At 33.3% G+C, this 12,276-nt stretch overlaps 1 protein-coding gene across 2 annotated transcripts in view; it reads left to right on the top strand.

Annotated features, from left to right (window-relative positions):
* Positions 1–12,276, top strand: part of LOC107443283 (putative inorganic phosphate cotransporter) — a 32,817-nt gene that overhangs the window by 13,795 nt on the left and 6,746 nt on the right. For both annotated transcript variants that reach the window (XR_011637021.1, XM_016057102.3), the window contains exons 3-7: positions 292–534; positions 2,882–3,065; positions 3,243–3,373; positions 7,803–7,952; positions 10,006–10,138. Coding sequence is in view for 1 of the 2 variants with exons in the window: in XM_016057102.3 (XP_015912588.3) it covers positions 292–534; positions 2,882–3,065; positions 3,243–3,373; positions 7,803–7,952; positions 10,006–10,138 (841 nt within the window). In the remaining variant the exon portion in view is untranslated. The remainder of the gene's footprint in view (positions 1–291; positions 535–2,881; positions 3,066–3,242; positions 3,374–7,802; positions 7,953–10,005; positions 10,139–12,276) is intronic.

Genomic DNA, 12,276 nt, shown 5'->3' with positions numbered 1-12,276 from the left:
ACAGAAAAATCTCTTCAACAGCTGCATTGCATACATAGCTGCTTGCAAAAAATTTTTTGTTTACAAAAAATGCTAATTTTCGATTTCCTGTTTGTAAAAGTCCTGAAGCTCTTTCCCTCCCTGCACCGAATTGATATTACGGCCTACATTAAGTTTGCAAAAGATCATGAAATAATAAATGCTGAGCCTCATTCCTAATCTCAACAAGTTTTGTATAAAAATTGACCGAATTGAAAAAACTGAAACTCGTAATTTCGTTAAATGTGCAATATCTTTCTATATTTTTTTTAGTTGAAGAAAGTTCCAGAATTCAATTGGAATCCTGAAATCCAAGGATATATACTGAGTGCTGGATATATAGGATATCTTATTACAATAATACCTGGGGGCTTTCTTTCCAGGCGGTATGGAGTAAAACGAATATTATTTACAAGTATTTTAGGCACTTCTCTGTGCAATTTAGTATCCCCTGCAGCTGCCAGGATACATCCATATTTGCTTGCAGTTGTACATTTTATCAGAGGAGTGTTCCAGGTATTGTATAGATTTTTTTTAATTAGACATAAATTTATTTTTTATCAGCAACTGTTAAACATGTCTGGCAAAAAAAAACATGGAAAAAGTTACAGAATATTTAAAAAAGAAAAGAAGAATATTATTTAAAAAAAGAAATAAATAAAAATAAAAATCCGTAAATAAAGATATAATCTCTTCATAGGTAAACAAAATAATGAAAAGATATAATCTCTTCATCAGCTCCCACGATTATATACACGAAAAGTTGTGCTTTCTGATATTGTATCAATATAGTCAAAGCAAAATATATCAATACAGTAGTGCGAGGAGCACTAAAAATTGAAACGAAAATAGAAATCATTGAGTAAAAAATATATACGAAATAAAACGTATCATGTAAAAAAAAACAGAAAATTAAAAATGAAAAAAAAAATATTCGGAACAAAACACAAAGCAAAATCTATAAAGCGAGTAGCGAATTCAAATAAACTTACGCGTACCGGAATCTTTCAAGAATGATTTAAAATATTTTTGTAATAAGATTGCTAGATCGCAAAATATGAAAACAGAAGCGCATATAGAGGTTAGAAGTGTAAATAGAAGGAACTTTTATGGCTCGTTCTTACTGCAGTACTGAAGAGCTTTTGATTTGCCAAGCCTCTATTTGCAGTTCTGTTTTCATATTTTGTAATCTGGCAATCTTATTACGAAAATATTTTAAAACATTCTGGAAAGATTCCGGTAAGTGTAAGTTACCGTTCCAGCGGGATGAGCTAAAAAAGAAATGGAATTTTCTGATTGCTTAAGCGTTAACCATTGTTTTAAATTTACCTATGCACAATACAATTGTTTAAATATTTTAAAGATATCATCAGTGATATTTGTTAGCTCACGAGCTGTATTTGATTGTTGTGGGTTGTTGTCTTGCACCTGGAGAATTGTTTGAATGATTGATGCATTATTGATAGACGTAGTAGGCTATATGAGATAAAAATGTCATTTTTTGGCAGAAAAAAATGCATTTTATTGAGCATTTGGGGACCAAAAGAAATATATAGGTGCATATGAGAAAAACAAATAAAAAAAGTTGTTTCTTTTACAAAAAAATCCATTTTTAGTGGAAAGTATGGTTTCCTCGGACGACCAGCAACATTAAACATCTTTGAGGCATGAAGTTATTAATAAGAGGCTGTGTTTTCTATCCCACTCCTCCAGAAGATGTTCCAGTTCTTGGACAGTTTGTGGGGATAGTAGGTGTCCAGCAATTCGTTTGCCTAGAAAGTCCCAAACATGCTCGATTGGGTTCATGTCCAGAGAACACGCTGATCTATCCATTCGTATGATTCCTTCCTTCAAAAGGAAAGGATTCACCAAGTTAAAACGATGTGGCGTGCAATTGTTTTCCATTAACATGAAGTTATCACCAATTGCTGTTGCATGAGGGACTACAATAAATATCAGAATCTCATCCCTATATCGGCGACTAGTCAGAGCTCTATTTCGAATGATATATAGATCGGTGCGCCCATTATTGGAAGGTGCCAACATAGACCATCACTCTCCCACAGCCAAATCCTATACTTTTTCTGCACAAATGCAGGATTATTTCTAATGATTTTTCAAATTGAAATCTGCATCAAAACGATAATATGTAATGAAATTGAAACCAGTTCAGTAATAAATAAAAAAATGTTGCTCCAAATTTGCTAGTCGAAAAAGCAGATAATTTTCCAATACTGTAATAACTTTATATTTCAAGAAATTTTCAAATTACTTTAATGACGAATTAATGTTAATTTTACTTTTTGCGTATTTTGTCAAATCTCGAGAGCTTCTTTAACGAATTGAAAAAGCTAATATACTTTTTTCATTTCAACACTTCAAACTGTGATGACATATTATTTGTGTATTTTAGTGACATAAAATGAGTGAAAATTTAAAAAAAATATCTTATTAATCTTGCAATATCTTAAATTATTTATCGAATTATCTTATTTTATTTAATTATTATCTTATTGATCTCAAATTATCTTATTTTTATTATTCTGGTGAAATGCATACTAGCAGACACTTTTCAACCTCAAAAATTGTGCATAAGCAATAAGAGAGGCATATAATACATTAATAGAGAATTGAAAATGACTATTTTTGTGAGAAAAGCTCATATACTTAAAACAAACCTAACTTTTACAAACCTAACTTAAAACAAACCTATTTTATTAACGATTGGAAATTTGAACATGAACTATGAATATATATAGAATACGAATAGTAGGAACTGAACAAGCATTAAATTCACTAGGTACTTGAGAATGACTATTTCTGTTAGAACATATCCTATACTCAAAACAACTCTAATTTACAGGGTCCACCAGCTGCCGCATTTGCTCTCTTAACGGCACGTTGGTTTCCTATACAAGAAAGAGGTTATCTTGCAACGTTTTTATATCTTGGCTTCCCAACGGGTGCCTCTGTCGGAAGTTTAATATCTGGACCTATTAGTGAAATCAACTTAGATGGTGGATGGCCATTAATATTTTACTTTTTTGGTACGTTAATTTGTTCATCTAAACTAATTACGCTACATTATTAGTCATTTTTCGTTTTCAACCTAAGAATTGCATAAAGAAACTTTTTATTAAAAATACAGACATCGATTTTGAATTTTAAATTTCCTAAGCGTAAAATTGACAATTCTATTACTTTCGTAAATATAAATTTTCCAGGATTATTCGGATTACTAGTCAGCGTGCTTCTGTTAACCTTGTATGCAGAAAATCCAACAGATGATACGAGAATTTCAGAACGAGAGTTACAATATATTCTGGAACATACAAACGGAAACACAGCTCAACAGGTATGAAATGCATTCTTAAATAAGACGGAGACTATAAAACTTAAAATATAAAAATTCTGAATGAAAATAAAAAGACTAAGGTTATTTTGACTTGACGCGTATACATCATGCCAGTACCTAACACTGAAATCATTTTCTCCAGCAGTTACAGTATTAGGCTACAGACCCAAAGGTCTGGTGTTCAATCACAGTCGTCAGCCAATACATATAGCTCATGCACTCTTTCTTATTGAAGACTACGAATGTCGGACTCACCGCTTTCTCCCACAACTACAAAACACGATTACTATATAGATATCATTTTACACGATTTAAGCTATAAGCACTGTTTTACATCATTTCTTTAGCGAATGTTTTTTAACTGTTAGATTAGTGTATCTATTTTTAATTTTTACCCCATGTCGGTAAGTTTCTTTTCTGCTTACTTTTATCTTAAACTTATTTTCAATGGCATTTTAATATTTTAGCGTTATAGACGCATTATGAAAAAGGAATTTATCTTAGGATAATTATTCTTTCTTTTGAAATATCGCATAAGCACCTCAGATTTTGATTTTATATACACTCTATAACAAAAAAAATCGACGCACCAAGAAGGAGTTGTCCGATTAAAACGAAAATTGGTGGATGGGAAGACAATGTACAGAAGTTTGATGATTAAAATTTCAGAAATATTGAATAATTCATTACAGAGTTACAATAACAAGTTCAATAAGGTGTTGACCCGCCTCTAGCCTGGATAGAAGCTGCCACACGGCGTGACATAGACTGATAAAGCTCCCGGATGGTCTCTTGCGGTATTTCCTGCCAAATTCGATCGAATTGTCGAACAAAGTCGTCAACATTCCGTGCCAGATGCAATCGCCTTCCCATCATATCTCAGACATGCTCGATATGAGAGAGATCTGGTGAACTGGCAGGCCAAGGAAGAGTTTGACAAGCTTGCAGACAGTTCATAGCAACACGTGCCGTATGTGGTCTGGCATTGTCCTGCTGAAAAACCAGCCCAGGATGCTGCAAAAAGAACGGTAGCAAAACAGGTCTTAGGATGTCGTCGACGTACCGCTATGCAGTAAGTGTATCTCTAATGACGACCAAAGGGGTCCGGCTGTCAAAGGAAATGTCACCCCAGACCATAATGCCTTGTTGAGGGCCGGTGTGGCGTGCAATAGNGGCTGCTCTAGATTTATTTATCATTTGTCATGCATTTAATGATAAATTTCATTGCTTCTGCCTTCCTTTTTATAAGTCAGAAAATGTATACTTTTCCTTCCTTTTTTTCACGAAAACTTGATGGTGTATTTCAATACATTAAAAACTAAAATATGAATACTACGCATCTGTTAGACATTTTAATTTTATGGCACTCTTCATTTTGTGTCATGGTACATTGGGGGGTGATATATATATATATATATATATATACACACACACACTGGTGTGCAAAACTTAAGCAACAAGTGGTTTATCGTCCACAGCTCCCCAACAAAGTATAAGATGGCCATGAAATTGCAGTATAATATGCACGTAATTCAGTAGAAAGATTATTTGTATGCAAATTTTAGAAATAAAACGACGTAGGTGATGTAAGTGTAAGTAAACCTTGTGTGTCGGCCTGCGCAGGTCAAAGCTGTGATAAAAGGATGAAGAGCACCGTAGTTAAAGACATTAGCTGCAAGTGCAAGTGATTTGTTTTGTGAAACATGTCTTCAAGAAATCATTTAGACGACTTTACTCGAGGAAGAATGATTGGGAAGCTTGAAGAGGGGCGTAGTATGACCAGTGTCGCCGAAGAGTTCGGGATTAACAAAAGTGTTGTTTCTCGTGCTTGGAATGCCTTTAAAACTACTGGTACAGCTGTTCGGAAGGTTGGTGGTGCCCGTCCAAGGATATCAACACCAAGAGATGACCGTTACATTGTCCTCAAGGCGAAAAGAAACCGTTTTCAGTCAGCGAGGGCCTTATCTCAGCAACTGTGCACAGCCACAGGACGACAGCAAGTATCAAGATTTACAGCGGCCAGACGTCCCCACAAGGGTGGCATATTTGCTAGACGTCCTGAACGCTGCATGCCTTTAAAAGTTAGCCATCGGCGGCACCGTTTAGAGTGGTGCAGGGAACACGAAACCTGGACACCTCATCAATGGAGTCGCGTTCTCTTTACAGATGAGAGTCGTTTTAGTGCTACAAGCGATTCTCAACGTCAGTTGATCTGGAGAGAGGTTGGAGCTCGATTTCATCCCAATAACATCGCGGAAGGAGATCGTTACGGTGGTCCTGGAGTTGTAGTCTGGGTGGCATTATGTTGAGCGGGCGGACTGAGCTTCAGATCTTCGACCGAGGTTCTGCAACTGGAGACTGCTACTGCACTGAGGTAATCCTACCCCATGTGCGTCTGTTCCGAGGGGCCCTTTAACCAGACTTCATTTTTATGGATGACAATGCCCGGCCACACCGTACTGCCAATGTTCAAGAGCTACTGGAAAGGGAAGATATCACACGAATGGATTGGCTAGCTTACTCTCCAGATCTAAATCCCATAGAGTATAAGTGAGATACATTAGGGAGACGTCTTGCGACACGACAGTATCCTCCTGGTAACACCCATCAGCTGAAAGATGCGCTAAAGGAGGAATGGAGACGTTTACTCAAAGAACTCCTGGATAATCTGGTGCTTAGTATGGAGAGATGATGCCAAGCAACAATTACAGTAAAGGGAGGGCATATCCCACACTAGGGAACATCTGCCAGTTGTACTTACGCTTCTTCAGGCAATCATGTGTAACTCCACTATATGTCAAATAAAGCCTTTTTTTTGTTCCATACCCTACTTTAAGCTTTATATTAATTTCTGCGCCATTATTCTTTTACAATCGTTTAAGTACAAAATAATGTACATCATATTCAAATCTCATGTCAATCGGATGATTTCTTGTAGAGTTAAGACAAAAAACGCACTTGTTGCTTACATTTTGCACACCAGTGTGTATATATATATATATATATATATCGTCACTAAATGTCTTATTCGAAGCAAAACTTGACATTTAAACTTTGCGTCATTTTGCAATGATTCCTCTTTTCACACTGGCCGCATCAAATTTAATGCACAGGTACATCTAATAAACTGCTGTAAATAAGATGCTAATGGTTTTAATTGATTAAGAACTTGCTAATACATTTGCGTGGAGCCGCGATGGCTCAGGGGATAGAGTGTTCGCCTTCTAATGAGGTGAACAGTGGTTCGATCCCGGCGATGACTGGTCGATACTTCCGGCGATGGCTTCCGGCTTGCACCGACCACAATGCTGACGTGAAATATCTTCAGTGGTAGACGGATCATGGGTTAGAGTCCCCTTGCCGTCAAGCTAACCGTACCAGGGTCTCGTGTTCTTTCTCTCCATGTAACGCAAATGCGGGTTAGTTCCATCAAAAAGGAACCTCCACGAAGGCAAATTTCTCCCAATATTTGATCCAGGAGTTCCCCTGTCCTCTGGATTGGGATCAAAATTACAAGGCTACGGAGTTGAAAATAAGTAGTCGTAAACCCAAAAATTGGGTCGGCTGTTGAACGGCGGTTATAAAAATACGTTTGCGTGAGTGTAACATGTTCTCCTGCACAGCTATTAAACAATGAGACACTTCATAAGTCATATTTAAGGAAATTATAGTGGTTAAAAGCATTAGAAAACTTAAGTACAAAACATATCATTAAGATGCAAATCATCCTAAATTTAAAAGATTTATTATAGTTCATTTCAATCTAGAAATTATATATATTTTTTAATTATTCTGTTAAAGGAAATCTTATTTTTACTTGCTTATATTCTTAAAAAATATGCTTTCCCTTTATTCAATTCTATTCTATGAAGCCAGTCATAGTACATCGTACCAACTTTTAGTGAAATCAAAAAAAGTTTAAAGAAGTTCAACAGAAAGGAAATAAAAAGTCTTTAGTAGTTTATCCTGATAAGTGATAAAATATCAAACATTTATTTATACATTTATAACATAATTCCTTAACAACTTTTTTTTATCCCCTTGTACTCTGAATCTCCTTATAAATACTAAGCAATAAACCATTCAAATCATTTAGTAGCTACATCCGTAGGCTGTTACCTGCAGAAGTAAAATCTCCTGAAATCTTGCCTTTGCGGGATTTAATTTTAGCTGAATCTCTGTATTATGGATTTCTTAATCATTGCTGAGATTTGCAATGTAATACAGTTTTTAGAAAATGTGTTACTAAATACAATAGATGCCTTCAGTGTACACTTTTTACTAATGTATCAGATGATTTTAATGTTGTTTTAAGCTGTTTTAATTTAAGATTTATTTAAATTTTCCACACTCCATTGTTATTTCACATAACACAATACCATGATAAATTCTATTTCAAAAGTATTGATATACTTAATGTCCTGCTTAGAATCCTCCTATCCCATGGAAAAGAATTCTAACTTCCTTACCCACCTATGCTTTCTTTATATCATTGTTTGGACAATTCTGGATGGTATTTTACCTTCTAACAATTCATCCTATCTATTTGGATTCGATTCTTCATCTACCTGTAAAAGAGGTGAGTAAAAATTAATGTTTATTTTGAATTTTTATTTTTCCTCTTTATTTCAAACAAATTTGGCCGATGATTCGTTTGATATGATGAACCGAAAGAGCTTAGAATCCCTTCCGGCAAAAGGCATGAAAGCTGCTTTTGGAAATTTAAATTATTTTCAATCTCAACCATTTGTTCTAAATGAAGTCGTAAGCAAAATGAGAGTGAGTGGTAAAAAAATGTCTACTTCCATTTCAAAAAGCAATTATTATCTCTATATCTTCCTTATTTTCATTATTCGAAAATTTAAAATCCGTCGGTGTAAGATATATTTTAACCACTAGATTAACTCAAGATGCTCTCGAGAGTTTGTTTAGCCATATTAGAAGTTTTGGCAGATTCAATGACCATCCTAGTCCTACCGAAGTAATTAAAAGATTTAAACACTTGTTAATTGCAAATAAGCTACCTAATCTTTCGTCAAAAGTATGAGCAGAAATAAAAAATTCAGAAATAGTTTATTTAAATCGGAATTATTAGAAAAGGCATTTAATAAAGACAAAACAAAAAATATAGTTTCCGAAAATAATGATATTCCAGACAACGTTGAAGATATAATGCAGGACTTAACTAACTTCCTTCCCATGTCTTGGGATATTAACCTTAATTTGGGAGACAAAATGATCAATTCACTAGAAAAAGTACTAAATTATATTGCTGGTTAAGTAGCATTTCGCCTTAAAAATATTGATTCAAAATAAGGAATACCATCTTCTTAGTTCATCCAACAACAGGGAAGCAACACGGAATGGATTAATTCCTTATTTAAGGGAGGATAATTTGTTCCGTCAGCAGCATGGATATAAGGAATATGAGAACATTTTCCAAAGTGTGCATGGAACATCTTATAGAAAATCAAAAAGTGTCATCAAAGAACTTATAAATGAATTAGAGGGACGATATCCCGCACTGAATAAAACAGCAATACGCTTATTTTGTCGTCTAAGAACTTTTATAAAAATTCACCATCTAAATAGAAGCCACCTCGTTCCTTCGAAAAGAAAGGCAGGCAAAAAAATTTAAAAATGGATAGAGTCAAAGAAAATAAAAACTTAAATGAAAAGTATAAATAATTAATAGTTAAAATTCTTCTAATTTCATAGCATAGTTTTTAATGTATAGTTATTCTAAATATTTATGATTTTTCTTCATTATGTTCTCTTAAATTTAAATATCTATAAGCAATTGTAAATTTTCTAATATTATTAGGAACCTAAATTATTATTTTATTTCAGTAATGAGCGTTTAAGGTTGTTGTTTCTTAATAATTAAGTATACAAAAATTACCATTAACGACACATTTTAAAATCAGTATTCTAAATTTAACCCAACAAATTATTGTTATCTAACAATATGTAGCTAAAAAAGAGTCGATATAGGCTTTAATTTCTTTTAATAAGAAAATTAAAACTGAAAATTTTAAAATAAAGTATATGTAACGTCATTTACGACAACTAGTAAAATATTTTTATTCGTTTAAAATGGTATTTAGTTTAATATTACGGCCAAGAAAATGTTTTGAACTATGTTTTTGAGCGCAAATAATGTGTTAATTGTGTAAAGTTTGAAATCTAATATCAAGAAAAAGTTGAACTTATTTTTGCAGAAGGAATGATGCAAAGTTTTCATAATATCTTTGTTCGCAGTCTCCGACTTCTGTGTGCGGCGTGACGTCATAAGGAGAGAAATCGTAACTTCGGCTCTAAGAGAGAAATGAACTAGCCCTTCTCTTCTTTAGCCCTGGATATTTACTACAAAATACTGTAATATTTTTTGCAGGTTGACTTTGTAATGGAAGATCTTAAAATTTTTTTAATCAATTGATGAAAAAAAAAAATTTTAACACAATTTCAATCATTGAAAAATAATATAAATTCATCATCTTAAAATAGTATAATTATATTTTAAATATTATAAACATAACATTTGGAGTTATGGCACAAACAAAAACATTTGTAATTATCTTTAAAATCGGAATTTTGTTTTTATTCTGATATGTGTCCTTTGTTGATTTTAGAATGGTCTTCTAACTTCAGCACCTCAATTAGCGCAAGTATTAACAGGTTTCATTGCCTGCTGGTTGTCTATGCGGCTAAAACACATGAATATTAAAAGCATTAGCTTCATCAGAAAAGGATATAATTCTCTAGGTGAGGATAAAAATACGTATTGATTAAAATTTGAATAATAATGTCAATTTAAGTTCCGTAGTTATCAGTACTATGTAAATTACGTATGTTCAGTGAACCAAAAAATATCTTTGAGGTTTACGAAATATATAATTCTTTTGATGGATTTTTTCTACAAATAAACCTATATTATGAAACCGTTTTGCAGAGTACTTTAAAAACTATGAGTATTTCAAATTGTTTTCATTTTTATTTTTTACCTAAATTACTAATTTCTTCTAGTTTTTAAAAGTAGTACAAGGAGCCATTTTTCCGAGGTTTGTCCTATCTAGGACAAACCTCGTAAAATTATAATTACATTACTTATCAAAATATGCAAAGAAATTGAAATTTTTATGCATGCATTTATTTTTTTACTTATGGCCTAAATCTAAAATAAAAGGAAATGGTTTAAATGCAAAAATTGGTGTGTAAATTTGCCCTGTATATAAAGCAACGGTACTTGATTCATGTAAGAAAGTACTCTGATTCTTGCATCAATAATAGAATGTTCCATTATGTACAGAATTTCCTTGAGAAAAATCGCCAAGCCTCTAAGGAGTTCTCAGATACTTTTCTCTTTCTCATATATCGAGATCTTCGAAATTTCGGGAAGGTAGCTAAGTCTTTTGTCTCCAAAAAAGTCGCCAATATAGCCAGAATGGTTACCAAGTTAACACACTATTAATGAGAGAGTCTATTTCTTGTAAGTTGATATTGTGTGCTGCCAAAATACGAGTAGTAGATAAGCTAAAATGTAGATTTTGGGGGAAATGGCGTATGCTAAATAAAGAAAATATTAATGATTCGTTGTATTCAAAAAAATAATTACACGCATTTTCTTAAGGGCAGCTTTCCTAAAGATTGAAAGACAACTACTTTGAAAAACGAAAAGAATGATATAGAGAACAAATATAGAGATAAAAGAAAGCATAGAGAACAATAGAGAAGCAGCTGTATCAAGAGCCTATGAATGTAAAAGGACCACATGACTTCTCTGCATCGGTCCACAAGAGAGTGCGTACAGTCCGCAAAAAAAAAAAGATATCACCCTGAATAACTTTTGTTCTAATGATCGGATTTTCACGATCTAAATGTCAATCTTAATGGTTCCCGGGGGTGACCTCCAATATGCTAATTAATTAGTGCTAACTATTAATTAAGTTACGAAATCAGACACAAAAACGTACTTTCTCTGAATAAACATGCATTTTTTTTTACATATTTGGATTCCTGACCTTCAAAATAGGGGGGGTAGACAAAATTTCGAAAAAAATGGGTTGTAAATTAGGTGGCAATAAATATATTGTTAGTTCAGACACTCCGATAAAAAATTCATACACACACCATCATTGCAGCAAAAAGGAATACACAAAATTGTAATAGAATTCTTTGAGCCATTCCTTGACCAAGATAAGTAAGAATACTCACTGCATATTCATCTTCTTCATCATCTGGTTCCCCACTGTTTAGATCATAATCTTCAACTCAGTACTTTAATGTGTTACTCAAGGTTCCACTTACTAAAAGACATAAGTTTCAATATAAGTACACAAAACAAGTTGCTTTTTAACACAAAATTAAAAACACTTAGGTAAATCGTTAATGTCAAAACTTCTATACTTAGTGCAATACTTTAGCTGACCTGACACTGATGTTAAAAATTTTAATTAATGAGCAAAAACATATTTAATTAAAAAAAGTTCTATTATTTTGAAAAATATTGTCATGCTATTATAAGGTACGCATATTTCCTAGCTTTTAAAATTTCTTTATTTCACCAATTTATGATACTTTTTAACAGGATGCGTAGCCAAATCTTTCAGCAAAAAATAAGCACCTTTTAAGAACTTTGCAAAGACTTCACACGATCACGATAAAATAATGTAAAACACGTAAAATGATTGGCACTATCACACGTTACGGACAGACGGTACGCCGAAACGGAGTGTGGTAGAATGAATTATGAAATCGTTGAATAGAACAAAGTAAAAAGCACGCTTCTGCATAATCAGGGGTCTGTCCAGACATTTTGTGAAAGGTTCGTTTTGGTAAAATTTTGAAAAAAATTACTCGTAATTTGTGAACATAAAATAAATGTTAAGTCACATTCTTTCAAC

Source organism: Parasteatoda tepidariorum, chromosome 6 (genome assembly GCF_043381705.1).
Source record: "Parasteatoda tepidariorum isolate YZ-2023 chromosome 6, CAS_Ptep_4.0, whole genome shotgun sequence".
NCBI classification, from domain to species: Eukaryota; Metazoa; Arthropoda; class Arachnida; order Araneae; family Theridiidae; genus Parasteatoda; species Parasteatoda tepidariorum.
The sequence above is the reverse complement of the archived record's forward strand: the minus strand, read 5'-3'. Positions and strand labels throughout refer to the sequence as shown.